This window comes from Alosa sapidissima, chromosome 8 (assembly GCF_018492685.1).
Source record: "Alosa sapidissima isolate fAloSap1 chromosome 8, fAloSap1.pri, whole genome shotgun sequence".
Classification (NCBI taxonomy): Eukaryota; Metazoa; Chordata; class Actinopteri; order Clupeiformes; family Clupeidae; genus Alosa; species Alosa sapidissima.
Genome location: NC_055964.1, coordinates 1,430,621 through 1,448,415, shown reverse-complemented (window position 1 = coordinate 1,448,415; position 17,795 = coordinate 1,430,621). Strand labels below are relative to the sequence as shown.

The following is a 17,795-nucleotide window of genomic DNA, read 5'->3' as shown; positions in this document are numbered from 1 at the left end:
GCAATGCTAACATGCTAACCATGCTACTTAGCTAACTTAGCTAATGTTTTCTAGCAGTTTAATGAATGTTGATATTCAAATAGTTTAATGGCTGTGTATAAGTAGATATTTGACGATAACTGAAAGTTGGAATGGCTCTAATGTTTGCTAGCAGTTATGCTAAGATTTTTAACTATGCTAACCATGCTACTTAGCTAATGTTTTATAGCAGTGCTAACAATGCTAACTATGCTAACCATGCTACTTAGCTAACTTAGCTAAAATTTTCTAGCAGTTTTGCTAAACATGCTACTTAGCTAACTTAGCTAAAATTTTCTATCAGTTTTGCTAAACATGCTAACTATGCTAGCAATGCTAACATGCTATGTTAACCATGTGACTTAGCTATGCTGACTTAGCTATGCTAACTAACATGCTAACTATACTAACCATGTGACTTAGCTAACCTAGCTAATCATTTTAGTAGTTATGTTAACTATGCTAACTAGCATGTTAACAATGCTAACATGCTAACCATGTGATTTAGCTAACCTAGCTAATCATTTTTAGTAGTTATGCTAACTAGCATGTTAACAATGCTAACTATGCTAACCATGTTACTTAGCTAATAATTTTTAGCAGTTTTACTAAAAATGCTAACTAGCATGCTAACAATGTTAACATGTTAACTATGCTAACCATGTTACTTAGCTAACTTAGCTAATCATTTTTAGCAGTTTTGCTAAAAATGTTAACAATGTTAGCAATGCTAACAATGCTAACTAGCTACAGTGGGTAGGAGTCATAGTTGATGACAAGTAACAGTTACAATGGCTGAACAGTTAAAAAGTTCAGTAGTTTAAAGGGTTAAATTGTTTAACAGTGAAATGTTGTAGTGAGGACTTTTATTTTGAAACAGTTTTTGGCAGAGGAAGCAGTTGAACAGGATGTGTAGTCTTAATAGGGCCAGTTTGTATGCTTAAAGGTGCGATTTGTAGGATTGTTACCGAACGTTCTGTTGGCCAAAATCAAAACACTGGTGAACGTTCTCAAGACTACCAGACGCGAGCCTCTTCTGGGTTGCCAGATGTAATGAAGACTTAGCTAACGTTAGTTGACCTGAAGCTGCTTTAACGTTTCTCCAACCATGACCCAGCTACACATTACGGAAACAGTGAAAACAAAAAATACCTCTCTAACCAACGTAACATATGTAGCTGAAGTTAGCGATGCAGATGAAATTTAGCATAGGCTACCTGTTGTGGAGAAATATGGCCAGCTCTGCGTCAGACTTGATATTCTTCGTTTGACGAAGACGTCACCATCTCAGGAAGCTCCTCCGATGTCCACTTAATTTGTTTCTTGTTTTAATTTTGGAAATTTGCCTGCCTCTTGTAGGCGTTCATGACTACAACTGACAGCTGTTGACAGTTGGCCTTTGCTAATTTGGCAACCCAAATAGGAGGACGCGCTAGCCCATTATTAATACACTATTCTAGAATTAATCGTTCAAAACATAAACGAAAATTCCAAGAGATTCCGCCCCGTAACTGATTTTTTTTCATGGGTTTTACGGGGTTTCACGGGTTAGAGTAATGTTGTCAAATAAGCCATTACTTCAATTCATTGTGTTTCCTCACTCTCTGACAACATATGGTGATCATTTTTGGAATGGTTACAGTTTATTTTCCATTATTTCCTACATACTGGACCTTTAAAGCCTGAGACTGGCAGTTGATCCAGGTGGCCTGAACACCTGCCATAGGATTCTAATTGCTTAACGGCCGTATTATGATGTCACAATCGGCAATGTTAAGTCTATGGGGATTTTTAAAAAGTTTTTCTTTAATAGTTTAAAAAGTATAAAAGTTTCAAAGTTGAAAAGACATAGCAGCTTCGTCCGTTTGAATACCTACGTTACAAAGTTTGAATGAAGTTTCTAAGTTAAACTGTTCAAGAGAAAAAGTGGTAAGCGGAATAATAATAATAACTAGAAAACGCAATTCCAGGGAATTACCAGTGCATGAAAATGCAAAACATATGGTGTGAAATATATTGTTAAAACAGATGATGTGCTAATTGGCAACCAACATGATGAGGTTTAATGTAGTTCAAATGACTGAACTAGGTAGATGAGGTTTAATATAGTTGGAATGACTGAACTAGGTAGATGAGGTTTAATATAGTTGGAATGACTGAACAGTTAAATAGGTGGATAGTTTATATAGTTAAATGATTTGCTTGGTAGATAAGGTTTAATATAGTTAGAATGATTGAACGGTTAAATAGGTGGATATTTTAAATAGTTAAACTATTTAGGTAGATAATTGACGATAACTGACAGTTGGAATGGCCCTAATGTTTGCTAGCAGTTATGCTACTATGTTATCAAAGATAATAATGTTAACCAAGTTTTTTTGCTAAAAATGCTAATTAATTAATTAATGTTACTTAGCTAATATTTTTAACAGTTTTGCTAACTATGCTAACTAGCATGCTAACATGCTAGCATGCTAACTATGTTAACCATGTTACTTAGCTAACTTAGCTAATAATTTTTAGCAGTTTTGCTAAAAATGCTAACTAGCATGCTAACATGCTAACTATGCTAACCACGTTACTCAGCTAACTTAGCTAATCATTTTTAGCAGTTTTGCTAAAAATGCTAACTAGCATGCTAACATGCTAACTATGTTAGCATGCTAACTATGCTAACCATGCTAACTAGCTACAGTGGGTAGGAGTCATAGTTGATGACAAGTAACAGTTACAATGGCTGAACAGTTAAAAAGTTCAGTAGTTTAAAGGGTTAAATTGTTTAACAGTGAAATATTGTAGTGAGGACTTTTATTTTGAAACAGTTTTTGGCAGAGGAAGCAGTTGAACAGGATGCGTAGTCTTAATAGGGCCAGTTTGTATGCTTAAAGCCTGAGACTGCAGGTGGCCTGAACACCTGCCATAGGATTCTAATTGCTTAACGGCCGTATTGTGATGTCATAATCATAATGTTGAGTCTATGGGGAAATTTTGAGTAGTTTTTTATTAATAGTTTAAAAAGTATAAAAGTTATAAAGATGAAAAATACATAGCCCACATGTCCTAAGTAAGACCTACGTAACATAGTTTGAATGAAGTTTCTACGTTAAACGGTTGAAGCTGCATTAACTGCGTTAGAAGAAGAAGAAGAAGAAGAAGAAGAAGAAAATGCCTAGGAAGAACAGTACAGTGCATTTTCATGCACTGTAATAAGCTGTTGCCTAGGAAGAACAGTACAGTGCATTTTCATGCACTGTAATAAAACAACATAATACAAACCATAACACATAAGCGCTTAAACAACTAAGCATATGTTGATGAACATATGAATAGGAATGTCTTTAGACCCCTCTTAAACGACCCAAAACTACCACAGGAACATAATACAATAGGAAAATATACCAGCTGTTTGGTCACAGAGTTGTATAAATCGTATTAGGTAAAATTGGTGGAATGTTATGTGAAAGACATTGTAAAAGACCCATCACCTTTTCACAGAATAGTTTCACAGAATAGTTAATTTAAAGGAACACGCCAACATTATGGGAAATTAGCTTATTCACCATCCCCCCCAGAGTTGGATAAGATGATACATACCCTTCTCGTCTCTGTCCATGCAGTAACTCAGTCTGAAGCACCCACCATTAGCATAGCTCATTGAGGTAGGCAGTTCCAACTAGCCTATCTCCCAAAAGTGACAAAAGAACTTAAACATTGTTCTATTTACATGTTGTGACTAGTATACTTACAATGTGTATAAATTTCAATGTAAAACCCACACAGCGGTTTTCTAAGCATATACATGCTTGAAACTACATTCTCTGCTAAGCACTGCTGTAGCTTTTCAGGTGCTGTGCGCAAATCACTTAGCCCAAGAAGCAGTGCTTTTCCTGAGTGAGAACATAATTCCAAGTTTGTATAGAAAATCACCTATTTGTAGCCTACATGTTGTAACTATACAGGTCACAACATGTAAATGAGAAAATGTTGGTGTTTTTATGTCACTTTTGGGTGCTATAGGCTAGTTGGAACTGCCCACCTCAATGAGTTATGCTAAGCTATACTATTGGTGGGTGCTTCAGGCCAAGTTACTGCATGCACAGAGACGAAAAGGGTACAGTATGTATCATCTTATCTAATTCTGGGGGAGACAGTGAATAAGCTAATTCCCCAAAATGTCCTTTATGTCCTAATGTTCCTTTAACACTGATTTACAAAAAAAATGTTTTACTAGTGTTTTCACTAGAAGTGCACAGTGACATTATCTGTATCTGTATGTTCAACCAACAAAACAACCTGTATCTGTATTCGGATAGGAAACCAGAAGCGAGACTGGTTTACCAAATGTTATGTTAAATCTGCCAAAGCCAAAGCCAAAGATAGACAAGTCCCAAGTAAGGGGTTACTAGTTACTAGTCCAGTCAAGTCAGAGTCTAAGTCACCTTATTTTCCCTAAAAAAGTAATGTACATTTTTTGACAAATTCAATTTTGTCAAATTGGATCTGCTTGCAATTAGTGTACTAAATGAACATAAATGGTGAATGCTTTTGAAATGACTGACTGATTTAAGTGGCACATCTTCAACTCAACACATCTAAAAGTTTCCTAAGTGAAATATGAGCCCACAGACTAGCAAAAATGTAATTTTCTCACAGACAAAACAAGTTAGAATATATTGATGAATACTGGTGTGGCCAACTGACTTGGTCACAGTGGTGTTACTGTATACTAGACTACCATGATGATAAAACAATTTGAATCAAGTGGGTAAGTGAGGTGTGTGAGTGTGTCCAGAACTTATTTAGATAGGTTGATGTTTTATCGCCTACAACAAGAGTATACCTATGTCATACCTATGTCTTGTTAGCTCAGGTCAAAGATCACTACATGGATGTTTTACTTAAAGGAACACTCCAGCTGTTTATTACAGAGCCCTGTTGCTCGAGGTCACAGAGTACTGTCGGTAGGAAAAACAAAAAAGAAGAAAAAAAAAGTGTGCTACCTAATTAAAGTTATGAAGCTAGTGGCTAGTGCTACAGGTGGCTACAAACTATGCTATAGGGACGTTACTTCCATGATTTGGGAAAAGCCTGTAAAAATCCTGGCAGGAAGCATGCATAAGGATGTAGATCCAGGAATGCACTAATATTTTGTCCGTAGTACCAGTTTGCAACAATTATTAGTTAACACTAAGTTGTAAACACTTCGGAAAAAAAAATATTAAAAACTGGATATCCCAAAAAACTTTGAAGTAATCGCTTCCTGCCAGGACTTTTACGGGCTTTTCCCAAATCACGGAAGTAACGTCGACGCAGCAGTAGATACTAGCTGATAGTAGCACCCATCAGGCAAGTTTTATTTAAATAAACTCCTGGTGTACTTACAAACAATGCCTCGTTTTATGAGTAAAGAACATAGTTGTAATACTGTAGAAGTTTTGTACCATTCAGGGCATTATTAGTGGGGTAATTTACGAGATACGAGAAGTTGGTTCTAATAAGCCTGCAGAAAGTCATTCGTTTCTGACAGCGCTACTCGACCAGGGTTTGACCAAGGGAAAACAGGTTCATGGGAGGGTATTTGGCTCGGGGTCATGGTGCAAAGGACCCTAGGGTGAAATTACTCCGAACCATCGCTTTAACTGTATTTCCTTTTTTTCCCTTTAAAACCAGATGCAATGACTAGAGTCTGTTTCACTGTTTGCATGCTAATGCTCTGTTCCCAATGCCCACGCAATATATATATACTGTAGGTTTCTCTTTTTTTGTCTCTCTTTTTTTGTCAAGTCTGCATCTGTATGAGTTTCTCTGCTCAAGATGGTCGCAACTGGAAGAAGAATACGTTTCTGCAAAAACAGTCCTTTATTATAGCCTATCTTTAAACTTCAATAAACAATGTTTTTCACCCTTAGATGTTGCATGTCATTGCATTTATTTCCCCAGACCACAAGGCCATCCTACAACACTGCACAAAATGACTTGATCTGAGTAACCATAAAGACTGAAAGACCAGAGTAGTACATAATTAATTGGTCCACTTAGAAATTGCGGACACAATACTGCATTTTATACGAAAGTAGGTAAAATACCTCCTCACCATATAATCCATTCCTTCACCACAATTTGTGACAACACACAGGAGCCCTAGAGCCTTGGCCAGATCCTTGGTGGATTCTGTCTTTCCTGTTCCAGCTGGACCTGCAGGGGCTCCACCGAGATACATTGACAAGGCCTGACACGCAAAAACAACAAATTCAAGTTCAGATTTCAAAAGCAGTTGGACGGATGGACAGTTTAAAGGGTTAAATATTAGATGCATAAACAAAACTATACAGCCTGTATTGGGCCTGCTATGCTTACTGAGTGAATCAATTCATATCCAAAGACTGTACCTGAGTGAGTGTCAGATAAATACGGTCTGTAAGTGGAGTGATGACCAACCGTCCATTTAGACCCATGTACTCATAACCATAGGAGAACTGAGCACTGCACTGACGCACAAACAAATCATCTGGCTCCTTATCCCAGTAGAAGCGCAGCTGACTCTCCCACTCAAATTCACGTGCATCCATTATACTGGATAATATATGACAAAATGAATAGGGTTATCTTAAATGTTTGTCACAATTTCACGTTTTCATTACCTTAACTGTGGCTGTAATTTTTTAAATAAACACGTCTCACCTGTCCCGAACAAAACTGTCGACAATATCTCTTGCATGAACATCAATGATAAGGACAGTATTAATTTTGCGGCGATCATTCTTTTTCATGGGCCGAGAGATACGTTTTACCAGTTCATCTATCTGCTGGTGCATCTTCTTTGAGTAGTTTTTCAGTGCTTGCTTCTCACCCTTCTTCACCTTCTTAAAGACATCCTCTACCTCCCATGTCCACCAAACCTGGTTTCCAGCCAGCACAACCATGCCCTGATAGTCCAACATCCAATCCACCCTTCACAAAAAAAGTATTTGTCATTATTATAAATTACTATATCATACAGTATGTTTTTCCGGTTAAAAAATTAAAAGAATGGTCCCACCCTAGGGTCTATTTATGGATGATAAGTTCAAACCTTCATTTGGGTGCAAAATTATGTTAATTGGAGGAGTTTTGAGCTAGACAATTGTTTGCATTATCTTAGCTCATCTTCTAGTCGCTTCAAATAAGTGGGCACATTTAACTTCTTGCAGCACTGCGAAGATGTGATTTAACATTACAATGCCACCATGTTTCACATTTAGCCAGATCTGCGAAGTACAGCAAGAAGTGGAATGTGCCACTGATTTGTTCAAGTTAATGGCAACCATAAGACGAGTTAAAGTAATGCACTGACTTTATAAAATTTATTTTTTTATACTATCTCTGTACGCTTTCAAAGTTTACAATACTTTGATTTGTCTGTAGGGACCCTCTCCACACTACCACCAAAGTGCTATTTTGATACTTGTCAGTGGTTTGAAATTAGATATTTATTTTGATGTGGTTCTGCCCACTGCTACAAGCTACACCATTATGTTAATAGTGTAAACCATGGTCTAGCTCAAAATCCCTCTGATCAATGTAATTTTGCTACTAAGTTTGCTTTGTTATGGATGTTAAATACAGACAACTATTCCTTTAAGAGGCAATATTTCTCAAACCAGCATATCAACATAGGCTAAAAGACGTGGCCAATACAATTATACCGCATATGACGGATAACACACTGCAATAAATAAAATCCAACAAGTGTTAATAATCTTATATTAAGTTCAAAAAAGCTATTTGGTATTGGTTTTAGTATTAAGAATCTAACATAGCACTCTCACGAAATATCATTTTGACTTAATTTAAGAACACTTTGACCTATTTTAAGGAGTCTTATCAAGACAAATTTACTCAAAGCACTGGCAGACAAATTTGCTTGTTTTCAGGATGAGACGCCTTAAAAGAAATCAAACTTTTCTTAAATTAAGTCAAATGATTTTACAAGAAAGCGCTAGGTACTGTAAGTCTCTTTATACTGAAAACAATACCAACTAGATTTTTTGATCTTGATATAAGATTAATGAGACTTGGTTAGATTTTATTAGATTAAATTAGAGAAGCATTTTTTGCAGTGCATTCTGAACCGTAAGAGCTTGCAGCATTCAATTCTATTTTAAAATAGTATTTTCATGACTATTATAATAACTGAAATTGTCTTAAAGGAACACACAGACTTTTTGGGACTTTAGCTCATTCACCGTATTCCCCAGAGTTCGATAAGCCTATACCCTTCTCATCTCCGTGCCTATACAGTAGTTCCTCTGTCTGACGCACCCACCGCTTGCCTAGCTTAGCTTAAGTGCCTCGAAGTGGCTGGCTTCATTAGCCTACACCTCCGATTAGGGAAATATGAATTCAAACATTTTCCTATTTACATGCTGTGATTTGTCAAAGTCAAAGTCAAAGTCAGCTTTATTGTCAATTTCTTCACATGTTCCAGACATACAAAGAGATCGAAATTACGTTTCTCACTATCCCACGGTGAAGACAAGACATATTTTACCAATTTAGGTCCACAGACAAACATAACATTCAAGTAAACAAAAAGTAAGTAAATAAGTAAATAAAAAAGTAAGTAAATAAGTAAATAAGAGGGCACATATAATAATGAAAAAATAAGAGCAGCAAAATGTGGTTGAAATTGTGCATAGACAGTCAATAAAAATACTAGTGCAAATTCAGGCCAATAAAAGGCTTGGGTAGTTCTGTTTGACCTAAGTAAAGTGGCAAAGTGAAAGTGGCATAGTGGTGCAAGTTATGTAAGAGCAGCAGAAGTGTTGTGTTTTCAGGACAACTGAACCTAGTACCTCTTCCCAGAGGGCAGTAGATCAAACAGATTGTGAGCGGGGTGACTTGCATCACTCACAATTTTGGTCGCCTTGCGGGTGAGGTGGGTGGTGTAAATGTCCTTCAGGGAGGGGAGTGAAGCACCAATAGTGTTCCAATGTATAGTTACATGATGTACAAATAACAATGTCAAATGAGAGACAGCCCTTTTGTAAGCATATGCATACTTGGAACTATGTATTTTTTAGTCTTAAAGGAGAATTCCGGTGTGATATTGACCTAAAGTGTATCGAAACATGATACCGAGTGTGAACGTATGTCTCATAGCCCATCTCGGCTTGTCCCCTGCACTCCAAAATCTGGCGCTAGTTAGCCGATGCTACCAACATCTTTTTCAATAGTGGTGCTTCGGCATCGGGCTAGCCATGCAAATAAATCACTGTTTTACACCCATTTACGAGGCTCAATGTATCTCCACACTTCATTGGTAGACTTCCGAGGGCCCTGACATTTAAAACGAGACATTGAGAACTTTGAAAAAGCACTGGTAGTTTACTTACAAGACGATTTATACAGACAGTATCTTCACGAAGTTTAGCGTTTGCAGCCATCTTGAATTTAGTCACGATAAGTCGAGCAACGAGTAAGAATGAACAGCTATGATAAGGGATCAGATTCCAAAAATAATTCAGTGGAAATGCATGGATTCCAGTTGCTGCTACTGGAAGAAACTGGAATCCATGCATTTCCACTGAATTATTTTTGGAATCTGATCCCTAATCATACCTGTTCATTCTTACTCGTTGCTCGACTTATCGTGACTAAATTCAAGATGGCTGCAAACTTTAAACTTCGTGAAGATACTGTCTGTATAAATCGTCTTGTAAGTAAACTACCAGTGCTTTTTCAAAGTTCTCAATGTCTCGTTTTAAATGTCAGGGCCCTAGGAAGTCTACCAATGAAGTGTGGAGATACATTGAGCCTCGTAAATGGGTGTAAAACAGTGATTTATTTGCATGGCTAGCCCGATGCCGAAGCACCACTACTGAAAAAGTTGTTGGTAGCATCGGCTAACTAGCGCCAGATTTTGGAGTGCAGGGGACAAGTCGAGATGGGCTATGAGACATACGTTCACACTCGGTATCATGTTTCAATACACTTTAGGTCAATATCACACCGGAATTCTCCTTTAAGGTTAACTCTTCAGTGGAATAGTGGCACCTCCCACTACGTAGGGCAGCAGCGACGTTTCAGTGCTGTGTTTCTTTGTTTCACTGTTTTAGCAATATGCGTTTTAGCTACAATCGAGAGATACTTATGAACATTAGGGGAACAATCCCTGCCAGCTGGATCCCCGGTTTTCTGGTTTCTGCTGACGATATCATTAAGTCAGCACAAGAGTCAATCAACGCAGACGAGCCAGAGGGAAGCGAGCTGTGGCTCTCAACAGGTGGAGAAAGCGGGGACACCGAGTTCCTCTCTCTGCTGTCTGCTTTTCTAACGTGTGATCCCTCAGTAACAAAATCGACGAGCTTAATCTGCTGTTACGGACCAACAGTGATTTCAGTAGGAATGTGGCTTTTGTATTCACTGAGACCTGGCTGAATGCCGACAGGGCCATGCGTGCCCATTGTGACTCCATTGACTCATATACAGACACTGTGTGTTCATACAGTGGGCATCGCTTTCAAATGACCACTTCATTCGCGCATTACGTGGCGTGAAGCTGCGTGAAGCTTTAGTACCACTTTCAGCCACTGTGCGTCGCTCTGCCACTGTACATCGCTCTGCCTGCCGTCCCTTACATAATTGTTGCCGAGAGTAATCCCAGCCTACGAATTCAATAACAAAATAAATCAGGCATAATTAAACATTACCTCGATTTAGGCTACTTGGGTATGGCTTAAGGCTTGACTACACGAAAATCGAAATTTGCTGTCTACATTATTGTCAGTGTTGGGGTTAACGCAACTACGCAAATCAAAACAGTGGTGTGATAATTGAGCCAGTAGAGAAATAACTGTTCAGAATTAATCTGTAGCCTTGGGTAGGCTTCTGCAGAAAACAATGTTGTTGCCGATTTAATACTATCTGGCTACGTTTTTAACAGGCTACGCAATAGAGGCTTAGACAACTATGACCCACGTTTTGGTTTCGTAAATTAATTTGGCCTACTTCTTGACTGCAATGTAGTCAATTGACTGCTTGACATGTCATTTTTATTTTTCTGTACAATAAACAATTACATCTGCTTTATGCCGCAGAATTACATTCATATTTGGCTGACTGCAGACGCGCCACTTCCCTCCCCATATTCCAAGATTAAGATAGTATGAAGTGCTTTTTGTAAAAAAATAGTTAAAACGAATAGCTATTTGCAATTTGACAAAACACTGGTCCTCATTTTGCGAATGCGAGGACGATATGAGCCTGTTGCATTTAGTTAGATGTCCGAGTCACGCATAATGTTTGAAAACCACTGGCTCGTAATCACAATAATTTAACACACGACAGTTGGATAACCTACTTCATCATGTCCCCATGCCTACATTTTTGTGAGTAACATAGAGATCGTTAAAAACAATAAAGTATGGCTCTCCGTTTGGGACATCGAAAACTTATATTTTTAATAGACTACCGTCGAAGATGCTGACTTGCAAAAGCCTCGGGATAACACGTTATCTCCACTATCATCAGTCATGCCCCTTGATCAAAGAGGGGAATGAAATAAAAGTTTGAGAACCACTGGCTTAACAAGTTACCTACAGTCCAGAACACAGAATCTGTTGTAATATTCTGATGATCGGCGATGATATCGACAAATGTTTGTTTTCCAAAGTAAGAATTTCACTTCACCATGCACCTTCGACAATACCTGGCCTACCTGGTATCATTACAAACATTATTCTGTGTCCTAAAACTGGCATATTTTATGGCATTGTGTCATGTAGGCCTAAGTTCGTTGCAAAATCTAGAGAAATGTGTGAGGTGGTCAGCGGGGGACAATTGAGACACACATTGGATTGTGTTATTACTTGAACACTCCACACTATCCACAGCTGTGGTAGGCCTATCAGGGGCAGGAGGATTACTGTCAGCGCAGGCTTTATATAAAATTCTTCAACAGAAGGCCTCGAATGTTGTCTTGTTTGTGGAGCGCTTTGCTTCGCTTCTGTAATTTCGGCTTCATTGAAAATGAGGGCTTCCCTCAATGACCCTCCGAGAATAAATAAAGGTTGAATGAATTAATTAATGCAGGCTTGCCCAAAATAAAGGCATGTGGTTTGCGCAGCCTACAGTAAATAACAGACCCGCCAGAATGTGCGTTATGATGCTTTTTTACGAGCAAGATGTTTTGGTACCCTACGCACACTGCATGTTCTTAAATAACAATGATCATCAGTAATATTCGACCATTAATTTGGGTAAATGGGCAAGCGAGACCACCTTGATTGGCTGATTGGCTGATGATTGTAACGCGGGCATGATTCCAAACACCTCCCTTACGATGATGAGTGACAGGTCTCAGAATGCGTGCGCTACACAAGGACGGAAGATGATGAATAACTGGGGTCGTAGGCTATTCACAAAGGCTTTTATCTTACTACTAGGAGTAGGCTACTCCTAAATCGCACTTAAAGATTTTAGATTGGAGTTTTCTCTTAAAAGTTATTCACAAAGCCTTTCAGACAACTCCTAAACTAGGAGTGAGTCTTCGTGGCTATGGGTGACGTCATTACTCATGCACGAGATTGACTGAAGTGACCACCTTGATTGGCTGACGATTGTAACGCGGGAATTCCAAACACCTCTCTTCCGATGATGACTGACAGGTGACAGGTCGGAGAATGCGTGCGCTACACAAGTAGTGCGAAGGACGGAAGATGATTAATAACTGAATAAAAAGGCCTAGCCTAAATGAATAAAGAGTAAGACAAAACAAATAGCTTAGTAGCCTAATGAAACATGGGCCTATGGATTGATGCAGTAGCCTACCTTTGCAACATTATTAAATGAATCTGTCACCATATCCCTAGGCTACGTTTGCAAAGAGGAGAACATTTTAATTTGATTCACAATGAAACGTTACATTTCATTTACATGTTAACAATGAGTAGTTTTGGTTGTTGTTGGTGGCGTTATTGCATCCCTTTTATGAATGCAAAATTGTTCCCTTGCGATTGGAAGCTCCTGTTGCGCATAGGCTATTTCAAAACATTGCAATGTAAAATGCCACAAAAAAGCTGTTTATGAATAGGTCTTAGTGAGTTAGGAGTCCTCTCGACTTAAGCTGTCCCAGACTTAGGTGCTACATTTAGGTCTAAAATGCTTCGTGAATGACTTTTTGTGAAAAACTTAGGAGTCCTGAAGTTAGGAGTGACACGCCCATTATTTTTAGGAGTTGCTCCTAAATTCGCCAGTTAGGAGCTACTTTTAGCCTTAAAATTATTTGTGAATACGGCCCCTGAATAAAAAGGCCTAGCCTAAATGAATCAAGGCAAAACAAATAGCCTAGTAGCCCAATGAAACATACGGATTGATGTAGTATCTTTGTAACATTATTCAATTATTCTGTTACTATGCCTACGTTTGCAAAAGAGAACATTTTAATTTGATTCACACTAATGTTACATTTAATTTACATGTTGACAATGATTAGCCTAGTTTTGGTTGTTGTTGGCGGCGTTATTGCATGTTAGTTATGCCTACAATGCAAAATTGCTTCCTCGCGATTGGAAGCTCCTGTAGCTGCATAGGATTTCAAAACCGCAGGTTTGTGAATAGGTCTGTGAGTAAGGAGTCCTCTTGACTTCTTTTAAGCTGTCAGAGGTGGGAAGGTGTGATTTTTTGGGGGAAGGGCCGGATTAACTGGGCACAATTGTCTGATGGCCCCCCCTTCCCCCCAGCCAACGTGAATCGGGTGGTTAGTTAATAGGCCTATCGTGAAGATTTTTCCTGCCATCTAAGGCACGAGCGCATCTGTGAGGCCAAGCCTCACCAAGTAGCTCGTTTGTTTACAACTAACATTCCATTTAATTAAACTACTTTATAGGCTATGCCGAAATAGTTTTCAACATTTTGAATATTAGTGTCGGGTGAATTGAAATGTTCTCAAAGTAGCCTTATGGCTGAAAGCTGCTTGGGACATCCCCCCCGTCAAGCAATATAACCATACAAACGCGCTTCCTGCACTCATTGTTTCAAAAGGAGTAATTTTGGCTTTGTCAGAACTGAAGAGCTGTGGACGGCACGGCACGGTATGCCCAATGAAAATAAATTAACGCAACGCAACACAGACCCCGCTTCTCTCGCGTCAGTCACTGACATGAACGAAACACAGAACCCGCTTCTCTCACGGCAGTCACTGACAGTAACCTAGAATAAATGCATGGGGAAAAACACTTCCCCATGACAAAGACATCGTAAAACACTGAAAGTTAATATTTTGTCACTAGCAACATTCATCTGTCCTTTGTCAAATGTATTATGTTCCAAGTACCCTATGCGTAATTCTGCTTCATAAAGTTGAACAAATACATTTGCTTATTTCACAGAAAAATATAAATAGCCAGTCTACAGTGCAGAGTTGGTAAGTTATGGTAGGCCAACTTGCAGTGAACATACAAACAGGGGAAATTATTTCTCTTGCAGCTGAGTAGCCTCAGGTGCGCACGTAGACATAAGGCCGAACATGCAAGCGCCAATGAATCGTGCTCTCACGACAATCGCGCCGTTAAATTTAAATAGGTTAACATCACTCTAAGTTCGCCTTCAAGCAAGGAAAACGATGATTTGAAGACATCTGTTTCGTTGGAAGGGCAAGGGGTAGCAACAGGGCAACACAGAGACAGGCCCGATGGCAGGGCTGTTATGAGAGTATTAAAATATGGGATATTCTACGGGAAAACATTAAAACGGCAAGACAGCGGGGAAAGTTAAAATACGTGATAAACACGGAAAAAGTTGGCATGCATTGTTTCGGTCCCCGTGCACAGGGATTATTTGTCATACTATTAATCACATATGATTATTTGTGAAATTGTGCAAACAGGCGCAACACATTTGAAAAGGAAGGACTGGTAGCATGCAAGCTCACGGGAAAGATTGATTTAAGGACGTTATCACAAAGTGTGTGGCTGTGGCGCGGGCGGAAGACAATTGGCAGGGGAGGGTCATGTCTTTTTTAACAATTCTGTCGGAGGGTCATTGAACAATTTCTAGCAGGCAAGAGAGGGTCATGCAACTTCCAACTGAAGCACTCAAAATTTCTCCGGTGGCCCCTTCAATAAATAACGATCAGTCCCTAGATTGCTGCTGGGCTATATGTCTTGGTTCTGTTAACCACTCATTGTCAAACGCATAGCCTATCTCGCGGTTGCATCCATTACAAACAAACATGCAATGTGAACGTCTGCGATTGGGGAGAGCACTAAATGCTCTACTGAATAAGCACGAAGTCAAACCTTTAAATGAAAAACACTCTTTAATAATCCAAAAAAATAAACCTCTAATGAAGTAAACTTGTGACCATCAAAAATCGTTTATCGCTCGTAACTCCGTGATACCAGGACGTAACAGGAAGGCATTTGGCTGAGCAACGGAGGTTAATATGCTCCATGTTTTGTCCAAATGATGACTGTCTATCATCGTTGCACTCGGAGAAAACCGGAATGTTTCATTCGTCCCCGTTTCAATCGTCCCGGTTGTACCTACTCAAAACGCAGATAGAACCTTATTATTCTAAGGTAGCGAAATAGCGTTCAGCATGATTCATGCCCAATTAATTCCCCCTGAAAGTGTTCGCCTTTGTAGTTTGGTTTCGTGATAGCCTATGATAAACGGCTTATGGCCAAATATGTGAAAACGTTAAAATACAGTAGGCGATAAACCCGGAAAAAGTTGACAGTGATTTTTTCATAATCACTTTGGAGGGTCATAGAAAAATGTATTGCTGGCGAGGGAGGGTCACGTCTTTTTGGACTAATGCTCCCAAAACTCCTCCGGTATCCCCTTAAATAAATAACGAACAGTCCCTAATGAAGTAAACTTGTGACCATCAAAAATCGTTTATCGCCTGTAACTCCGTGATAACAGGACGTAACAGGAAGGCATTTGGCTGAGCAACGGAGGTTAATACTCTATATTTTGTCCAAATGATGTCTGTCTATCATCGTTGCACTCGGAGAAAACCAGAATGTTTAATTTGTCCTGCGTCTCTACGGCTGCAAACGGGATTCACTCGCAGTTAACCAAATATTTCTTTATTAGGGCAGAGCAGGCATATTTCTGGCTATTACATTATTTCTAAACCAGTCTGCTAAAGTCTGTAGTGAAGTCTGTGTAGGGTTTTCCAGGCTCCATTTCTTTTTACGAGACACCCTGCTCACTTGAGCCATCTACCGGTTGTTTGGGTTGTTGCAGCGTCTCACTGGAAAAATACAAATTAAAGTCGCGTGATACCGCGTGATACCGCGTGATCCCACGCGCGGACCGCAAGTGAAGCTGGCCAAATCGAAGCACTGCCCACTGTATACAGGCTCGCCAGACAAAAGCTAAATAAGGCTATCAGGAAAGCAAAAGGGGCCTACAGGGTGAGGATGGAGGAACAATTTAGCACCAATGACTCCACTTCAGCCTGGAGGTCACTGAAGAACCTGACTAGGTTATAAAAACAAAACACAACAAGTCACTCCATCTGCTAAACTGGCCAATGATTTGAATGTATTTTATACAAGATTTGAGAGATCTCCCTTTCCTCCCCCCGCCCCTTGAGATCTCCCTGCCCTCCCCCCTCCCTTTGTGTCATCACAACACAGCCCCATAACCATGAAGTCCCATTCAGGGAGGAGGAGAACTCTGCCCCTCACAATCAAGTCCCCTTTGACATTGACATTGAGGAGAAGGACGTGCACTGGCTATTTAGTCGGCAGAATGTAAAGAAAGCAGGTGGCCCCGACGCGATCTCACCTGCCACCCTGAAGCACTCCGCCAGTCAGCTCGCTCCAGTTTTCACAGACATTTTTATTCAGTCGATTGTCTTATGCAAGGTTCCGGCTTGTCTTAAGTCATCAACCATTATTCCAGTACCAAAGAAGAACTGTGCCGTGGGCCTAAATGACTACAGACCAGTGGCCCTTACATCAGTGGTCATGAAATGTTTTGAGCGGTTGGTTCTATTCCATCTGAAACCCATCACAGCTTCCCATCTTGATTCACTGCAGTTTGCTTACAGAGCAAACCGCTCTGTAGATGATGCAGTTAACTCAGGTGATGCTGTTTGTAGATTTCAGTGCCGCCTTTAACACCATCCTACCCGAACGGCTGCAGTGGAAGCTGTCATTGATGGGGGTGGAACCCTCTATCTGCCGCTGGATCATGGATTTTCTTAGTAACAGGCAACAGCATGTGTGGCTCAGCCAGCACATGTCTGATCCCCTCTAAACCAACATTGGAGCACCTCAGGGGCTGGACACCAGTAATGATGATTGCACTTCCAACAACAGTTCCATCAAGTTGATTAAATGTGCTGACGATGCCACCTTGGTCTTGGTCAATGACGAGTCTGCTTATAGACAGGAGGTGTCTCACTTGGCTACGTGGTGTGACAAGAACAACCTGGAGCTTAACCAACAAAAGACTGGAAATGGTGATAGACTTCCGCAGAGCCCCCTCTTCTCTCCCACCCCTAACCATCAAGAGCTCTGTTGTTGAGGAGGTCAAGTCAAGTCAAATTTATTTATATAGCACATTTCAAAGCAATAGCATTGCACCAAAGTGCTTTAAATAAAATAATAATAATAATAAAAATAATAATAATAATAATAACAATAATACATATACATACATATAAACATATTAAAAAAAAGGGAGAGGTGAGGGAGTCAGGGAGTGTTAAAAGCTAGGGAGAAGAGGTAGGTCTTTAGGTTGGATTTAAAACTACTAATAGTGGGGCAGGATTTCAC

The 17,795-nt window shown here is 39.6% G+C and overlaps 1 protein-coding gene across 2 annotated transcripts in view; it reads right to left on the bottom strand.

Moving 5' to 3' along the window:
* dnah10 (dynein axonemal heavy chain 10) overlaps nt 1-17,795 on the bottom strand; it is a 313,740-nt gene that overhangs the window by 115,263 nt on the left and 180,682 nt on the right. For both annotated transcript variants that reach the window (XM_042101375.1, XM_042101376.1), the window contains 3 exons: nt 6,700-6,969; nt 6,408-6,591; nt 6,113-6,247 (listed from right to left, as the gene is read on the bottom strand). In XM_042101375.1, coding sequence (XP_041957309.1) covers nt 6,113-6,247; nt 6,408-6,591; nt 6,700-6,969 — 589 coding nt within the window. The remainder of the gene's footprint in view (nt 1-6,112; nt 6,248-6,407; nt 6,592-6,699; nt 6,970-17,795) is intronic.